Source organism: Populus trichocarpa, chromosome 1 (assembly GCF_000002775.5).
Source record: "Populus trichocarpa isolate Nisqually-1 chromosome 1, P.trichocarpa_v4.1, whole genome shotgun sequence".
NCBI lineage: Eukaryota > Viridiplantae > Streptophyta > Magnoliopsida > Malpighiales > Salicaceae > Populus > Populus trichocarpa.
The window spans coordinates 39509199-39528689 of record NC_037285.2 but is presented as its reverse complement, the minus strand read 5'-3'; the positions used below and the strand labels follow the sequence as shown (position 1 = coordinate 39528689).

General features: G+C 34.3%; 1 protein-coding gene across 1 annotated transcript; it reads right to left on the bottom strand.

The window, feature by feature from the left end:
- Positions 1-319: 319 nt before the first annotated feature.
- On the bottom strand, positions 320-17554 carry LOC7459104 (protein SEEDLING PLASTID DEVELOPMENT 1). Its single transcript, XM_002298869.4, has 9 exons — positions 16971-17554; positions 14701-14915; positions 13711-13861; positions 13130-13321; positions 5466-5628; positions 4788-5020; positions 3369-3545; positions 3156-3278; positions 320-792 (listed from the first exon to the last, which is right to left on the bottom strand). The coding sequence occupies exons 1-9, from the start codon at positions 17370-17372 to the stop codon at positions 484-486; spliced, it is 1965 nt and encodes a 654-aa protein (XP_002298905.3). The 5' UTR covers positions 17373-17554; the 3' UTR covers positions 320-483.
- Between the last annotated feature and the right edge of the window lie 1937 nt (positions 17555-19491).

The following is a 19491-nucleotide window of genomic DNA, read 5'->3' as shown; positions in this document are numbered from 1 at the left end:
GAAACAACACCAGTTTTAGGTTGAGCAGTCACGAAGAAGATAAGAGATTACACTTGCGATTGGTTAAGTAATGAAATGAAATTCAATTTCATTAGATCAGTTCATCCCAAAAATTATTTCACAATCACATATATGCAACGAAAGTAACGAATGCAAGTAAAAATTATGTAATTCAGGGTCAATAGGTTATTTTCAGTGCTATTATTAAGTTGTGTCATTATCCTATCTTGTCCCCCTTTTGATTGCCAATATAACAACAGAAGCGGCGGCACATACTTGATTAGCACCATGTTATTAAATGCATTAGCAGAAACCTCACTGGCTTGTAATTGCAATTTTGCACAATATTAAAAAAAATAATTGAAATGCTCAATGCAATACATATCAGCAAAGGAACCAGAATATGCAAACCATCTTGTTGATCTGCTACACATATTAAAGCTATCAAGCGTGGTGATACTTCAAGTTGCAATATGGTCAATACTAGTCAGGCAAGAGAGGTAACCTGTCAGTGCTGTAGGGTGATCCATTTGTGTCACCAGTGGCACTGATAAAATCATCAACTCCACTATCTGTCCCAATTGTTTCAATAAACTTGTTGTTTACATCCATCCTAGTCTGATATGGGAGGATACGGAGGCGTGCCTCTGGCTCTGTACCAATTCTCTCTGTTTCTAATTGGTATTTTCGAATGAAATCTATCTGAAGGGACATAATGTGTGATGACCTAGGGAGCAGCTCCACAGGTTCTCCTTTTGGAATTACTACTTGCATCACAGCTATTCTTGCCTCCTGTATGAAGAAAAGTACTTTGTAGAGTTGAAATGTAATAATTTAGATGAACTAGGTGTTCCAAATGATAACATGGTAGAGCAATGAAGATAGCCGGTGGACATCCTTATTTATTAACTGTGATCATCATGGCCTACTGTTAGTCTCTTGGACATGATATATTCTGTTGGAAGGCTTACAATAAATCAATCAATGCATACAAACTTCTCCAATCATTGTTCTTTTCTACTTTCTATGTTCTGTATTTCCCTGTTTCTTTATTATTTTCAACTAGACAAAAGGAAAACAGAAGCACTAGGCAGAAATGATACTATTCAAGATTCAACAATGAAAATATGCAAGGCAATGTTAAAAAGGAAGACTGCCCCTTCCGGAGAAAGAAAAAGAAATTTGTAAACTATATAGAATTTAAAAGAGATCTTCTAAATCAAATGCAACAGACTCAGATCTAACAGTATGCACTCTTTCTTGAAGATCATATAATAAATTGAGTAGACACCATCCAAATTCCCTTTCAATCATCACTGGCCTAAAGATCACCCACCCACATTGAGAATAAACTTTGAGATAGAAACCAAAAAAAATAGATCCAAATACTATATATCCAAACACATATTAATGCATTGAATATCCATAGAGAAGCAGCTTTGTTTAATTTTTTAAAAAAAAACAATGTCTATTGAAATGAGCACATTCTTGCAAAAGAAAAACCAGCTTGCAACCATGTGGTCGTCTCACAACTGATCAAATTTGTTTTCCACACTATAGCATAATTATGTTGCCAATTATCAAACAGCCATACATTTATGCTGCTCTAGAAGAAGAAAGAGAAAAGAAAACAAAGGGAAAAGGGTAGGGAGTGAAAGGAAAACCAAATCTTAGTTTAAGCTTCATAAAACCATTGGTAATATAATGGAGCTGAGGTATTAAGTTCTCGATTGGTTAGGTGGTAGGAGGAGCTTTTCCACCAACCACCAAATTAAAGGTGTTTGCTAACAATGCAAATGCATTTCAAAAGCCATTTAAAACAGGTTAAACTATTATTTAGAGAAACCACATATTGAAGCTTTTAAGGTTTTTGAAAGGCTTTTGAGTATTATTTTGCATTTAGAACCTTTTCACCGACACATTACCAAACACCTTTTGCATCCACATTTGTAGCTACAACCATAGCTAACTGCTAATAGTTGTACCAAATGGGACCTAAGAAACAGCCACTATTAGAATAACAACTTGATGATAGTACCACCTTAACCATGCAGTCCAGTTTACGTGAAAAGGTCATATTTCAGAGAAAGAATTTATATCTTCTTATATCTCAGTCACACTACTACAAAGACTCTTGATGTTTTCCAAAAATAAATAAACAAGTTGTGGGTCATTGATTTCCCAAAACAAATTACAACCTATCATATACAGGAGAGTTTGGTTTTTGGGGGTGAAAGTGATATTTCTGTAATAGTGAGAATAGTCTGCAGACAGGAATTCCTACTAGGAAAGCAGGTCACAGGCAAGGCAAGGAAAGGGACAGGTAGCCATAGTACACTTTCTTATTAAGTCATGAATCTCCTAAGGGAAATCTTCTTTCTTTCTGGCAGCCCTGTTTCCCCAACAAGAAAGTAAACTAGTATCCCATCCTCAAATCAGTCCTTCCCAATGGGTTATTGAAAGAGCTTTTTATTGTATTTTTAAAGGAATAGGGTCCACCTGAGTCTGTCAAAACCAGTTCTATAGACACTATACAGGAATCATCCCCCCCCCCCCCTCCCCCCCTCAATTGACAGGTTGTGTTTTTTGTCAAATTTTAACAAAATTCAAGTCTCAAACTTCTTGACTTATAAAGTCAAGATCAAAGTATTGATTCGAGGGTTTAAGCAAAATATTTCAACTTCTTACATTTATTTGCTGAGGATTTTTAGAAACTTACACTGTATTGCTCCTCATAGCACTACAAGTTATAGTCTTAATGACTTACACTGTTACATTGGCTTACAATAAAGATAGGTTTGTGTTTATTTAAAATTTCAGTTATTTTCTCTAATCAACTTCTCTGCAATTGTTTAGATAATAGTTTAGATTTTCTTTTTTCTTATTTTTTGGACATTCAATTCTTCATTTGTATTAGGCATGTCATGTAATTTTGATGCCAACTCGTTGAATTTTTAAAGATGTGTGAATTAATGAATTTACTGAGAGTTGCTAACAATTCACAACAGCATACACCATGAGCATTAGCAACTCCCATGGTGGCCTGAACGCTGTGGCATTGACCAAAACATAAATCATCGTTAATGCACTCCATCCACAAAATATATTAATCAATAATAAATATTTCAAAAACACAACTGAAAGAAAACTCTTACCTCCAGGGCATCTATCTTCTCTGACAATTTTGTATTCTCTTCTGTTCTAGAATCCTTCAATCCATTAGCATGACTGCTCATCAATGCCCTTATGGCCTTTGTTATTTGCTCCAAGGAACTTGTCTACCAAAAGAAAGAAAACAGGTTTCATCATATTGAAAATACATAGCTGTAGCTGAGGAAATAGATAACTATTGGTTTGATCATATAAACCTTTGTCACATAAATGGGTATGTCGTGAGATTTGGCAGCTGCTTGAATCTTGGCATTTTTCTTGAGCTTAGACTGCAAGGCAAGTAGCGCATCTGCATCGCTGATGTTATCAGTTAATCGAACTGCAGCATCCATTTTCAACTGATTGATCCCTTGAATCACACTTGTCTCCAAGATCTAGAATAACTGCTCTTTATGTAAGTTGCATATCCAGTATATTCATACTATGCAGCAGTAATCAAGTGCCAAAAATTGAAAATTTAATTAACTTCAGGTGAGATGCAAAGTCTAGTTTTACTTTCAAAATAAAATGTAGGATCAATTTTTTGGAAGAGAAAATTTAGATCTTGATAACTGGCTCATGCAAACTTCAGCCCAGCTTGCTCTATCATGTTTAAAGACATAAACTAGCTATCTAGTAATACAAGTGACCTCCTACTGACAAATAATTAAGTAGGAATAGCCACTGTAGATATTCATCCAGCTCCAAACTATCTTGAGACTAGAGATAACTTCCTTATAAAGGAAAAATGTTATTTTTAAAAGATTGGAAAAGGGCATAAAAAATAAAAAACATATGTGGTACAATTTCTAGTATCCGAATGAAAAAAGAAAAAGAAAAAAGATAAGTTTTTGGTGAATTTCTTTAACATTTTACTTAAAGAAACAGAGAATGCAGAAAAGGATGAAGCATGAAAAAATTAGCTATAACATAGCCCTGCCCTCTTTTACTCAATGATGTTCCTTTAAACGACTGTCAAAAATGAGCTCCAAATTATCTTGAGACTAGAGATTACTTCCTTGTAATGACAAATGTTCTTTTTAAAAGAATGGAAAAGGATACATACATATATATACATATATATACATATATATATATATAAACATAAGTGGTAAAATTTCTAGTATCAGAATGAAAAAAGAAAAAGAACAAGTTTTTGGTGAATTTCTTAACATTTTACTTGAAGAAAATAGAGAATACAAAAACAGAAAGCATGAAAAATTAACTATAACATAGCACTGCCCTCTTTTACACCATGGTGTTCCTTTAAACGACTGTCGATAATGTGTGGTAGAAATAAATAAAAGAGATGAGGGAGCTAGCAACACATTCAATCATAAACTTTGTAACGAGAAATAAATTGCTTATTAATGAGATTTAAACTTTATAATTTCTTTTTATGTTTTCTTTTCTTCTTCTTTTTTATTATTATTTTTTAAAGGATGTCATTTTCCTGAAATCAGCTGGCTTTGAAAGCTTTATCTACTTGCTATGAAATGGTTTAAAGTCATCAACATACATCTCCTATCAGTTCCAAAGGAAATTCATTTCCTATCTCATTAAACATAACTTGCATATAGAAAGAAACAACCACCCGATTACAACTAGAGAACATTCACTCCAAAAAGTGTGCTTACCCCATAGACATACAGGCAAAGTGGTACTTCATGTTCCAAAGAATTGTCTCCCATGTCCGGAGGAGACTCAGAAGTAAGCTCATTATGACCAATCCTTTCATCTGTCAAGTGGAAATCTTCAACCAAAACTTCATCTTTCTTTTCAGCAGATGTTTGAAAGGCAGGTTCCCTTTCTATAGTTTTTTTTACTCCCTGGGAGCTCATTTTGCAAACTTCCACATGTGGGGAACGACCTTCCACAGAAACAGTGTCAACAAATAAGGCATAGAGGACAGATCAGGGGGTGGGGGGGAATTGTTAGTGGCAGAAAATAAGCATATGTCAATGGCAGATTCTTGGCAGAAATTGTGCCTGAAAATGGGGAAGTTTTTCCCCCATTTTCAGCTATAAATAGAGAGGTTTAGAGAGAGCAAAGGGGAACAGAAAACACACTAAACATGTAGGAGAAGGAGCTGCCTTCATTGGCAGCAGAAGGAGCTGCCTTCATTGGCAGAAGCAGCTGCAGAATGGCAGCATTACAGCAGCCTCTTGTCTTTGTAGACTTCCTTCAGCAACCTACCCTCAAACTCTCCTTTGTAAATTCTTACAAAATTTTGCCACAATTCTTGAGAATGTCTTACAGAACTAAAACATAAAATGGTAATTTTTTTGTTTACTAAATCAGAAGAAAAAAAATACCTGAGAGAATAGCATCCACTGTTGCTTCTAAACTGCGATGAACTCGCAACTCAGTCTTTGAAATTATCTCCACCCCACAGCTAAATGTTGAAGGCCCTTTCCTCTCAAGCACTGTCTTCTGGACACCCCTCCTGTTTGCTTCTTCATCCCCTAGTGTCACACTCTGTAAAACTAATTGCATTAGTATAAATGATCACAGAGGTATCTGTGTGCCGATATTGTTAACATAAATAGCAGCATATAACAGAAACACAGCAAATAATGAGTAACTGAAGGAATAGAAAATCCTTGCATTGATAAAGGTGAGAGAGAACATAATAGAGATGTAGAAGAATAGGATTGCACTGCAAGTCCATCACTACTGCTATGATTTAGCAGCAATGTGGAGACCAGTCATTGCAAATCATGCCCAAGAACCCAAGCATTAAGCAAGAATGAATTCAAAAGAAAAATAAATAAAGGAAACAACATGCAGTGAGGAATTGCAACAATATTCTCTTAGCTATTTAATTCCACACAATTATACTGCAGTACAATACTACAAGCTTCCTAAACAGATACATGGGCAAGTTGATCAGCTTTTATATAATAATTTCAGTGGTACTGATTATCCACGAGGACAATGTCACTTCTCTTGATACTATCACGTCTTTCTTTCCCTTTTTATATTTATCTTTCCTTCTCCTTTATTTATTGATATGCATCTAGTAATTAAAAGATGGATACAGAAAAAGAAGGGCAGGTTTTTTTTTTTTTTTTTGAAGAAGAAGAAGAAGAAGAAAGAGATGCACACATTCTCAAAATTTCTGCATTAAAGATTCTTGATCCTTGATGAAGTAAAGAAATAATTTGAGTAAAATAAAGAACGGAGAAAATGAAAAACTACACCCTGCAGTGACACTTTTACACCTTGGTGGCAAGGTTATAAACTCCACCACTTCAATCCCTTGTCTTTACCTTTGTTACCGGTGTCCTAATGCCCTTAATATTTTTTTGACAAGGCATCTATGAGGCTCTAACATTTTGACTGATATGCCATGAAGAAACACATTGATGCAATGTCAATAACACATTAACACTCAAGTGTCACACCTTTTAAAGCAGAGAGTAAAACAAAATTTCAAGCTGAGTTCAGAACTGTGTTCTGCACATGCACACATTTTCACACCTTTACTTTATTTATCATTAGGAAAAAGAGGAATCCCTTGAAATATCTTTCATTTAGAGGAAGCAACTTGGATAGTTGAGCAACAAAATTTCTAGAAGCCTAACTTTTTAAATGAAAGAAATGTTTTTTTTTTTGTGATCATTAAAAATCAACTGACTTCTTGAGAAATAATATGAAAGTACTTTTTTAAGAAAATATTCAATCAAAGAACAATAGACGACTATTGAAAACAAGACCAAGTAAGACATCTAGATTCATTTTGGTTAAAGCTAGATTAGTTCTTTGAAAAAAAAAAAAAACACCAAACCTCCCAGTCTTTTAGCCCTTTCCATCTTTGGTCCGCATGGAACTTAATCTCTGATCTCTTGGCACAGTGCAAGATGACTTTATCAACTAAAATAGTTGGTATCCAAAAAATGTTTTACATTTTGTATTAATAGAAAGATGACACACTAGATCTGAATTTAACTCAAATCACAACAATAAATAAGAATAATCAAATCATATAATTGGAAGCTATCCTCCAAGTAATTTAGCACTTTCCAACTCCGGTGCGTGTGGAATTTAATCTCTAATCTCTTGACACAATGCCAGATATTAAGAGCTGGCACTCACAAAATGTTTTTACATTTTGTAGTAACGGATAGGAGACGCATTAGATCTAAATTGAACTCAAATCCCAACGATAAATCTTAAAAATCAAATCGTATGATTGCAAGCTAAAGACATACCTATTCAAATACAATAACTGACAAGGATAAAAAAAAAAAAAAAAAAAGTAAGGCACTTTTATACCATATGTTGATGCTTTCATTTAAGGGACCAAGCACTAAATCACTAGCTGCAATTTTGTTTGTGAGCTTTTTTTGTGTGTGCGTGCTGTTAAACACATATCATTCATTTTATTTTTTTTACTAGGTGGACAATATTTTCTCCTTTATTCAAATTATAGATGTTATGGAAGAAAGTTAGGGACATTAATTCCTAATAATCATCTATGTAAATCAGCCCTTATGTAGGTACAGTGATGCCCTGTAAATCAGCCCTCTAATTGCTGAAAATATATAATGGAGATCTTTAAAAGAGAAAGGACATAGATTTCTTTCAAACTTTTGTGTCTTATTGACATGGTATTAGAGCCACAACTCCAAACTATGGTTCATTCTAGCAAATTTGCTTTCTAGGATCTTGGAATTTTCTTCTTGTCTTGAGCAACACTTGTTCTTCACTTTGTCTTGAAGTTTTATTATTGTCTTGGGATTTTCTTCTATTTTTCTTTTGGTCATATTGCTTTCATTTCAGACCTGGTGTTACAAACATCAATTTTTTTTGTCTTTGTGCCCCTCTCTGGTTTACTAGTTACTTTGTGACTTATTCTTGCTAGGTACATCATGTCTTTTAAAAAGTCATATTTTGTTTGTGTTTGTTTTACTTAGAAGAATTACTCTACTTGAGGGTTTCAATTCCAGTTGTCTGTCAAGGAAAATGAATTATAGGGTCATCCTAATTCAGCTTCTAAAGACAGACAGGTATACTAAGTGGGAAGTTCAAGATCTTCGAATCATGTAGTGGATCTTATGTCTTGTTAAGCTTCGTATTATTCTTAATGAGGCCTCAAAGGTTTCAACTCGAGTGTGAGATAGCAAAATTCACACATGGAAGTCTTTATATTGAGGAATTTTTTTCTGATTTTCAAAATCTCTGAACTGAGTATTCATTGCTTATACCTGAATAAGCTAATGTCCCTACAAAAGCTCTAGATGTTGTCCAAGCTATTCATGAAACCAGTAAGAGAGATTAATTTTTGATGAAGTTGTGATCCGATTTTGAAACCATCGATTCAATCTGATGAATCATGATTGTGTAACTTCGTTGGATACCTGTTTTAGTGAACTTCTTCAAGAGGAACAATGCATCCTTACGTAAGATGCCATGATCCAACAAGCTCATGCAAGTGCTCTTATTACTATGGCTTATGTTGTGTAAGGGAAGAATAAAGGTAGATATATGAGCATTATTAAATGCTACAATTGTAAAATTTTGGTCATATTGCAACAAATTGTTCTCGGAAATTTTGTAATTATTGCAAAAAGTCAAGTCATATCATCTCCACTCGACCTCCTAAGAGACATGAAAGTGTTTTTCATGCCTTGATTGGTGCATCGACTTCTGCCACCATTTGTTTTGCTCCATGAGTTGTTCCCATAGTCCTTGCATATCAACCCACCCTCACTCCTGAAACGGTACAACAGATGATAGTTTCTGCCTTTTCTACCTTAGGACTAACAGGTAACAAAAGTTCACCTTCTAAGCCATGGTATTTTGATTTTGAAGCTTTTAATCACTTGACCAACACTACCTCCCCTCCTACCAATGTGAAAAACTACACTAGAGATCTTAACATTCACAAAGTTGGTAGCAATTCTCTACCTGTTACTATTGTTGGTGATGGTTCTTCCAAGTTAGCTAATGTATTTGTATCTCCTACATTGTCTACTAATCTTATCTTTGTTGGTCAATTGGTTCAAATTAATGATTGGAATGTTAATTTTTCTTGTGATGGATGCATGGTGCAAGATCAGGTATCCAAGAAGATGGTCGCAAAGGATCCTAAAATGGGATGACTCTTTCCTCTACACATTAACCCTATCACCAATACTCAATTTCCATCTTCATTTTTTGCTTGTGATGCTGTTAGAATTGATAATCAAGGATGGCATAGGCATCTTGGCCACCCTAATTCTAATTCTCATGTAATTCGTACTTTATTCAATTCTGGTTTGATAGGTAATACTGAGTCCTATTTTATTAATGATATCAGTTTAACTGTGTCAGTTGCAAGCTTGGTAAAAGTAAAGTTTTGGCATTTCCAACTCATACATCTTGGGCATCATGTTGTTTTGATCTTATTCATAGTGATTTAGGGAATGTCACATCTTGTCTCACATGCTCATTTCAAATACTTTGTAACATTCATAGATGATTAGAGTTGTTTCACTTGGGTTTACTTTCTTCGATCTTAGGATGAAGTCTTTGATGTTTTTCAGATTTTTCTTAGCTCTTATTGAAACTCAATTCTCAGCTAGTATCAACATCTTACAATCATATTTTAAGAGAGAATATAAGATCTACTAAGTTTCAAAAATTTCTTCAAAGCAAAGGAATTTTCTCACAACGTTCATATCCTTCCACTCCTCAACAAAATGGTGTTGCGGAGAAAAAAAATCAACTGCTTGATGTGGTAAGAACCTTGTTACTTGAATCCTCTGTTCCTTCTCGTTTTTTGGTGATGTTTTTTCCACTACTACTCATTTGATCAATCAACTACCATCTCCTAATCTAAACAATAATTTACCTTTCTATAATTTGTTTAAATATTATCTTGCCTACTTTAATCTTAGCATATTTGGTTATATATGTTTCATGCATCTTCCACCTCATAAATGTACTAAACTTAGTGCACAGTTTGTCAAGTGTATTTTTTTGGATTATGCTTTCAATCAAAAGGGTTGTGTGTTATGATATTTATGCTCGTCGAATCTGCGCTCCAGGAATGTAGTTTTCTTCCAAAATCAATATTTCATTCAAATCATGTTAAAGTCTTTTTCTCCTACCTTATATGTTTTACATGATTTTTTTAACTCTTAAGCATTCTCTGGAAATTGTTTATATTGACTTGAATCAAAATTGTTTGTATAAGGTTCCTATTTAAAGGAGAATACAAGACATGAAATTAGGAACCAAATCAAATCATATATCATAATTAGAAGTGGCTTTTAATTTATAGGAGTGACTAATACCACCAAATTTATAGACAACCTCATAAAATCTTCTATTTTACAACAAAACACATCATCACCATGAATCTGGTTCCACTCTAAATTCTTATGTTCCTCCTCAAGATCATGTTCTGGAACATAACCCTGCCCAGACTAAGCTACTGATCTAGCTACACCTCTATGTCATACTACCTTCTAGACCACCTGATTGGTCATCACCGTGAATCTGGTTCCATTCTAAATTCCTATGCTCCTCCTCAAGATCATCTTCTGGCACCTGATCCTACCCCAAACCAAGCTATTGATCCAGCACCTCTCCATCACACTATTAGACCTTTTAGACACCTAATTGGTTTGGTTTCTCATCACCTGTCTCTCTTGAAGTTCTGTTTTGTCTCTCTTGTAACTACTTTGTCGCTTATTTTCATTCCCTCTTATTACAAATAGACCATGGAACATGAATGTTGGCAGAATGCAATGGAAGCAGAACTTCAAGCACTTGAGATATTGTGCCTTGCTGAAACCTATATGGAGTAAATGGATTTATTCTGTTAAATTATGATCCAATGGTTTTCTTGACCATTACAAAGCTCGACTGGTAGCTCTTGGTAAGCAAGAATATGGCATTGACTACAAGGAGACTTTTGCTCTTATTGCTATAATGACCACAATTAGGATCTTTTTAGCCATTATAGCTTCATAATCTTGGTCATCGCATTAGATGGATGTGAAAAACACCTTTCTTCATAAGGACCTCAAAGAAAAAGAACTAGATGACAATTCCTTATTGTATGACTACCTCCTCTTCACATGATGTTTGTAAGCTTAAACATTTTTTATATGGGTTAAAGCAAGCATCCCACACCTGGTTTGAGAAGTTCCATAATACACTGCTTAACTTCTCATTTGAACAAAGTCAATATTATGCTTTGCTCTTCTTCCACAAAGCAGGTAAAGGTATTGTTCTTCTCTTAGATTATATGGTTGATATTATCATGACTGGGACTGACATTCCTTTAATTACTAAGCTTCAAAAGATATTGAATGAATCTTTTCATAAGAAAGATATTAGTCATCTTACCTATATTTTGAGCTTGGAGGTACATTCTCTATCCAATGGGGTTTTCTTGGACCAACATAAGTATGTCCAAGATCTTATCACCTTGGCTAGTTTGGCGGAGACTAGTTCAGTTGATACTCCTTTGGAGATGAATGTCAAGCATAGAAAGGCTAAAGGGGACCTCCCATCTAATCCAACTCTTTATCAGAAACTTGTTAAAAGTCTTATCAACCTTGGCTAGTTTAGAGGAGACTAGTTCAGTTGATATTTCTTTGGAGGTGAATGTTAAGTATAGAAAGGCTTAAGGGGACCTCCTCTCTAATCCAACTCTATATCAGAAACTTGTTATGAGTCTTATCCTACTTTACATGCTGACAACATTAGCACTATTCATATTTTAGCCAATCTTGTCTTCAATGAACATACCAAGCACATCAAGGTTGATTGTCACACAAATTTAGAAGCTTTTGACTGTAAGGTGATCTCCCTTGTATTTCTACCGATTATTAGGTTGCTAATGTCTTTAAGCTATGACTGGTCAACTGTCAACGACATCAATTTTTCATTGGCAAATAGTTGTTGGTTGACTTACAAACATCAATTTAAGGGGAGATGTTAATGGTAGAAAGTTAGAGACATTAATTCCTAATAATCATCCCTATAAATCAGCCTCCTAATTAATATAAATCAGCCCTTATGTAGATAGATTAATGCCTTGTAAATCAACCTCCTAATTGATGCAAATCAACCCTTATTTAAGTAGATTAATGCCTTGTAAATCAACCCTCAAATTGTTGAAAATCAGCCTTATAAAGTACTATATAATGGAGGTCTCTAAAGGTGAAAAGGAGAAAAAACACAAATTTCTTTCATACTTTTGTGTCTTAATGTAGAGACAAGAACATTTTGTTAAGTTGGGTGTATTGGAGGGAAAGAAAATGGGAAAACAAACAAGAAAGACAAAAGGTGGGAGAGGAAACTTGGATCAATATTGCAGCGAACACAACCCTTTCACATGCTTCAACAGTATCTAAGAAAACCAAGAAACAATTGCCCAGTGATTTAACAAGTCAAGTTAAGTTTTAAGCTTCCAAAACTTGGTTCATCTGTATTGCTACTCATCTTGAGTTTTATTGAGCCCATCTAGACTTGAGCTTGAGTAGTTTCACATTATATGAGTAAAATTATAAGTTGAACTAGGCAGTAGGTCCATAAGCTAATTAGTTTAACTTGATACAAAAGAGGAGTTTAGTATTGAGATCATTCTCAACCATAGATATAGCTGATTGGGTTATTTTTACAGGTCTACCAATAAGGAATCATTTCATCAGGTACAAAGAAATATTGATTATCTCAAAGGTTAGATTAGTTAATTTGATATACAATAACATTTATATGAACAAGCGAGGCAATGATGAAATTTACTTTCATGTTGAACATATCAATGCATGCATCCAAACACCATTATCACAGTAACACCATTGTAGTTCATTTTATTTCAAAATTTTCACAATCAACACCCAATAGCATTAGGAACTATTAGCATATGACAGTTTGCACGCTCCATAGATCACAACATAAAAGTTGGAGCCCTTGACATATAGCATAGTAAATACGCAAACCAATTACTCATCTTCATTGAAAAAAATAATGTTACCTGTATTCCTCCAACAAGCATCTCCAGAGAAGGATTCAATATCAAATTCTCTATTGTGATTCCATGAGCGGTGGCTACCAGCTGGATCCCACGCTGTGCAATTGTACTTGCAGCCATTGCTTCAAGTTTTGTCCCAATTTCATCTATCACAATCACTTGAGGCATATGATTTTCAACTGCCTCTATTAATACCTAAACATTAGAAACTTGTAAGCATTTGCCCCCGCTGACAATAAAATTACAAAATAACGCATCTAGGTCTCCGGATCAGGAAGTAAAAACAATAAAATCATGTTGAGAACAAAACTAAAAAAAATGGCATGCATTGCTCATTGTAGTAGTACAATGATCATATGCCAATTACTAAACAGTAGTGTTATATGCTTCAGAGATTTCATTTCCCAAGGGCATAACATGCGTATATGCTTAATTAATGCTAGTCATGTCACTTTATAATTGAAATATCTATTAATGTCATTAACAACACTTCTTATCAAACTTCAGCTAGTCAACTTTGTTTCATGAAAACAGATGCACTGTAGACAGGCCCATAAAGGAGATCACACACTTCCAGCCTATACCTTATGTTGCATATCTAAATCAGGAACTTGCATCCGTCGAGCATTGCCTATTCCAGCATGAGGTATATCACCATCACCTCCTATCTCATTGGATGTATCAACAATCATCACTCGTTTCTTGTAATCATTTGCAAGCATTCGAGCAATTTCCCTGCAAAACTTAGGATTTTAGGTCACCCTAAAGAATGATGGATGCACCAAGAGTAGCAACAATCTACTATTAGAACAGCCCAGATGCAAACTCGGTACTCAAATCCCTGAGTAAGACTGGTTTACACCATTGTTAAGCATATAATAAATTCAGCAACGAAAATTCTCTCCTGCTACAAAATATAAGCGAAAGATAGCATATTTTGACTTCATCTATTTTCCCACGCCCGGGATATTAGATGTCTTCAGAAATGGAACAAAACATTTGCATAGAAATATTTAAGGATGAATAACAAATGCAAAGATGGTCTGAGTCAACAGTAGTGGTGAAATAAGGGGCATTGAGAAATTGAAAAGCATAAGAAAAACAAACAAGTTAGCCGGGGGAATTTTAAGAAAGCAAAAACCTATAGAAGAATACTAAATTTTCCAAAACAAAAACTATTATACATTGCTCTTAAAGTAGAGCACCATGGTTCTTTATAACATGGGACTCTGACATAGTTTAAAGCCAAACTAACATGAAACGCCTTTTACTTTTAGGACACAATTCATTAACGAAGTCTCACATCTAAAAGTAGCATGCCCACTTTAATTAGGCAGGCAAGTAGATTCAGGTGAAATAAAATAAGAATCATTATTCTTCTTCTAAATAAAACCTTCAATAATCAAGAGTCAGTAGCTCACTACAGTGCTCAAAACACTCCTCAACCTAATTACAACATAGGCAATTGCTCATTTCTTTTAATGCATAACAACTCGATGCAGAAAACAATTTAGAACAAAATAGAAGCTTTTGTGTGAAATCATATCATGTCCATAAAATCAAGAACAGCTAACCTGATAATTGTAGTCTTTCCCACCCCTGGAGGACCAATGAACAAAAGGGAAGCACCATCGTGAACTAAATCTCTCAGCAAACTAGCACTGCCTGGTATTGCCCGACCAACACGACAAGTAAGACCAATGATTTGGCCCTCTCGATTTCTTATGGCACTAATGCGATGCAATGTTTGGCTGATGCCTGCTCGATTGTCAATAGCAAAGTCACCAACCTACACTATACCATTCTAGTAAGCCAAAAGCCTCTATTTACCATTAATGATTAATCAAGAGATATAAAAAAAAAAACCAATTATATAGTATGGAAGAATGAGGTAGTGATAGTTTAACTAAAATATTGCTATTGAAGATAAAAAAAAAAAAATCAAACCAGGAATTTAAGCAAAATAAAAAAGCTGAGAGGGAAATGCTTGAAAAATGGATCATAAAAATTTAGTGAAGAATCTAGGTCGTTCTCCTTGGAGGGCTAAGCTCGAAATTATGCTCCTTGAACTTTTGATAAATGGTTCAAGACTTTAAATTTCATCCAACTCATTTCTCCTCCTAATTCTGAAAATTAAATTTGTCACACTTAATATGTAAAACTTAAAACTTTTTTCTTTTCTTTTCAGTTAGTAAACGTTGGAAATACAGTCAAAGCATCCTTTATTTTTTCTTTACTTTCTCAAAAACAAATGTCGCCAATATTGATAATTTAAGAATTATGAAGAATGGTATACTATTATTCAAATCCTTTAAAGTAGTGACAACAAAGACGATGATGATAAAGAAACTACTAATGAAATAACAAAGACACTAAATCAATCACAATATATTATCAAAATTGAATCACAAACATTATAAAATAGAACTCGTTGAATCCTCAACACAATGTATTCGAGTGGTGAGTAAAAACACGAAAAGAATTTAGAGTATACAAAGAATATGCATTCCATGATGACAAAACGAGCTACCAATAATGTTGTTGTGAAAGAAACACAGAGTGGAGCTGTTGTATCTAACTCATGTCACGAGGGGTGCAACATTTGAAATATTACAGCCCCACATCAGAAAGAGAAGGAAAAGTAATGTTGTACACACCTTAGAAACCTATTATTAACAGCTTGGAGCTCAGCTTTATACACTGGACTTGTCTATTTCAAGAGAAATTTTTCAAGTTAGTTAGCAGGTGGAAACCACCAGTAGAATCCTGCTAGGTCAACAGCTGAAGAACAGGTCATCAGAAAAAGAAGGAAAAGTGAGCATGTACGTAACTACCTACTTAATCCACTATTGATAACTTGATTTTTAAGTTCTTTCGCTGCATGGAAAGGACTATGTTGCACGGCATTGTTAGGCCAATGAGTTACTTGGGCATTGCAATATTACCCTTGTATCTTTTTTTATCTCTAGTTATGTGAAATATATATGAACCTAAGATTTGTCAAGGATAATACGTGGTAGCAGGAAAGTTTTCAAATTTTTGAGAGTTAAGAATATTGTAGAGATGTGATCTTGCCATCAGGTTGAGATTAATTTGCAACCATTCATACAAAGAAGCTCTCCAAAGAAAATAAAATGAGTTATATGGTTCAAAACTTGACAGAAAATAAGGTATTTCCACTGATTCATCCTTGAAAACTACTAGAAAAAATAAACGACTAGTCTTTTGAGCCTTACATCTCTTTTCCTCTCAACAAGAGCCTATTATTTATGTATATTGTTGTGTTCGTAGCTATCTCAGTTATTATGATCAAATAGTGGGAACTGGAAAGCATGTCTCAGCAAAACTATCTTAGAATCAAACCCAACAACATCGCCAAACAAGTAACTCACCACCAAATGAGGAGTCAATAATTCAAATATGTGATTAGTACCTCGGTCGCTATCATCTGGTAGTTTAAGGTTCAAGAGCAACTTGTCAATGAATACAATGTCAACAATATAATGAGTAACGACTAAAGAACGACCACGACCTCCCAATCTACTAGGCTTCAGCATTGCAATATCACTGAAAGCCCTAAAAATTGAAATGACTTTCCTTGCATTCAAAAAGCTGACTTGATTGATACTATCTCAACAGACATAACACTGGAAAATTTTGAGAGGTCATAAGTTTACAAAATTGTGATTACAATTTACAAGCACGAAACATTTATCATTCAACTAAATAATATCCTCTACCCAACATTGAATTAGAAAAACACAACATCAACCTAGACTAATATAAATTATAAGCGCATTTTATCAAGAACTTAGAAGGCAAGAATAACAAAACAATTCAAAACCTGTGAAGTAGCATGTTGGAGATCCTGAAGAGTGATGGGGCAATCAGACAGAACAAAGTCCCCAGATGGAAATCTCGCTAGTGGCTTCCTACCCAAATCCATAACCACCTCAACCAAGTCAAGAAGCTCCGGGTGTTCACTAACTCTTTTTCTCATTTCTTGGGGTAATAAGGCCAAAAGGCGACCCAACTCCACCTCAAAACCATCTTCTGGCGAAGGAGAAACTGAAGAATTCGAAATCGAAAGAAACCCACAAAGTTTTTTGGAGAGAAATTGTCGAGGAAGTCGTTGTTTTGGAGAGAAATGAAGGGTTTTGGAGAGTGGATAAGTATGGTGTGGGATTTCGGTCAAGGGAGGTAGAGGTAGATGATGTGGGATTTGCAGCAGAGAAAAAGAAAGCATTTGATTTTGGCGGGAATCGAAAAGAAATTGTTTTGGAATATTAAAAAGCAGGGCAGGATTATAGGTTCTGCAGTGGGATGGATATCAGATCAGATCAAATTATCAATGGGAGAAAGAGAAGAGAAGCCACAGCTTTAATGGGGGTTGGGGTGTTTAGGAAATCTATCCATTCACGGATAGTTTATTAGGAATTTTTTTGTCATATGCTTACGATGGGTATGTTGTGCTGTTGGCGATGTTGATGTTTTTTTTTTTTTATAAACACAGAGTAAACTTCTATCAAACATTACAAGTACATGTATTTGCAATTACAATTATAATTATAATTATAATTATTATAAAATAAACTAAAGGAAATCATCATTCGTGGTTCATTTTACATTAGAAAAGCCCGTTTGGCTCAGTGTTTGCGACAACAATTGTAATATATTGTTTGGTTATAAAACAAGCTGTAACTTTCATGCATAGGCTTCACCATTATCTGCATTCAAAACTCAATTTTGTTGAAGCAAAAACTGCATGCTTTTCACAATGCTACGTTTCATGTTTATAGCAACTGTGTTTATAAACACAAATCGTTCTCCTCTTCCTTCCTTGACCAGTGCTTCGGGTATGGGTGGATTTTGTCCGGATAAGAAAACCACGAGGGCTGTTCTTACCTGGGCGTGCCGCTGCTGGAGGCATTGAGGGAGACAGCTGGGCGCACTCACGGTTGTCAATCCAACCTGCTGCTCACGATGGAGTTGGGGTGCTGTCGCGGAGGAGATCTTCCTAACTATTGCTGCACTTGAAGATGATGATGACGATGATGGAGGGTTGGCCTACTGAAACCATTTTCTTCTCTTCTGTTTTTCTTTTGTTCTTCCCCTAGTCTTCCTAACTATTGTTGCACTTTAAGATGATGACGACGGTGATGGAGGGCTGGCCTAATGAAACCATTTTCTTCTCTTCTGTTTTCCTTTTGTTCTTCCCCTAGTCTTCCTAACTATTGCTGCACTTGAAGATGATGATGACGGTGATAGAGGGCTGGCCTACTGAAACCATTTTCTTCTCTTCTGTTTTCCTTTTGCTCTTCCCCTAGTCTTCTTTTTGTGCTCTCCTTGTCTGCTCGTCCATGGAGAGTGAATTAATTCACTCTACACACAAAAGTGAACAGTAAAAAATTCAATTTTTTTTATTTTTAATTGTATTTTATTTTATTTAAAAACTAGTGTTTAATATTATTCAATGACACAATATAAATTAGAAGGAGATCGCATGATGGCGTAACATTTGCAAAATTTGATCGTAATCCCAATTTTATTTCTGATGATATTTTACCTGATTTTATTGCACGCTCAAAAAACCATGGAAACTATAGTCCTTGTCGGATGAATTTCGTACGTGATGGAATTGTATATAGTTTAATGGAACAATAAAAAATATTTTATATAAAGTATTATTTATTTCATGATATAATAACAGTAGTTAAATCTACAATACTTAAATTAAAAACCATCAATATTAATATATCATTTTTAGTTATTTTATAACCTCAATTTAAAAAACATTTTTAACCAAACACATTAAATTACCTTTTGTTCAACCTCAATTCAACCACAGTTTTAACCAAACATATATTTTTCTTAACCAACCTCAACTAAAAGTTCTTTTTATAAAACAGTTTTTTTCAAACCACAACTACAACAGCTACCACAATATCAAACACACTCGAAAAAGGCACAAATGCTGGGAGTGCAGTTTGTTTTTTTTTTAAGGTGTTTTTGAAAAAAAAATATTTTTTTATTTAAATTAATTTTTTGGTATTTTCATATCATTTTAATATTATGATATCAGAAATAATTTAAAAACAATTAAAAATATATATTATTTTAAAGTATTTCTGAGTAAAAGTCATTTAGAAAACATAAAGTAAACTAATATCATTCTATCTATGTCCATTCAAGACAATTAATGCGTAACATTTTATTTTTGTTATTTCATTTAATTTAATATCGAGAATATACATTACATTGTAAAATTTATACACCAAATATTAATTAAATAAATTAATTATTGTGGTGTTTTTTCAAATCTTTGTGAAATTCTAATGGATAATCACAAATTTATCATGATACCT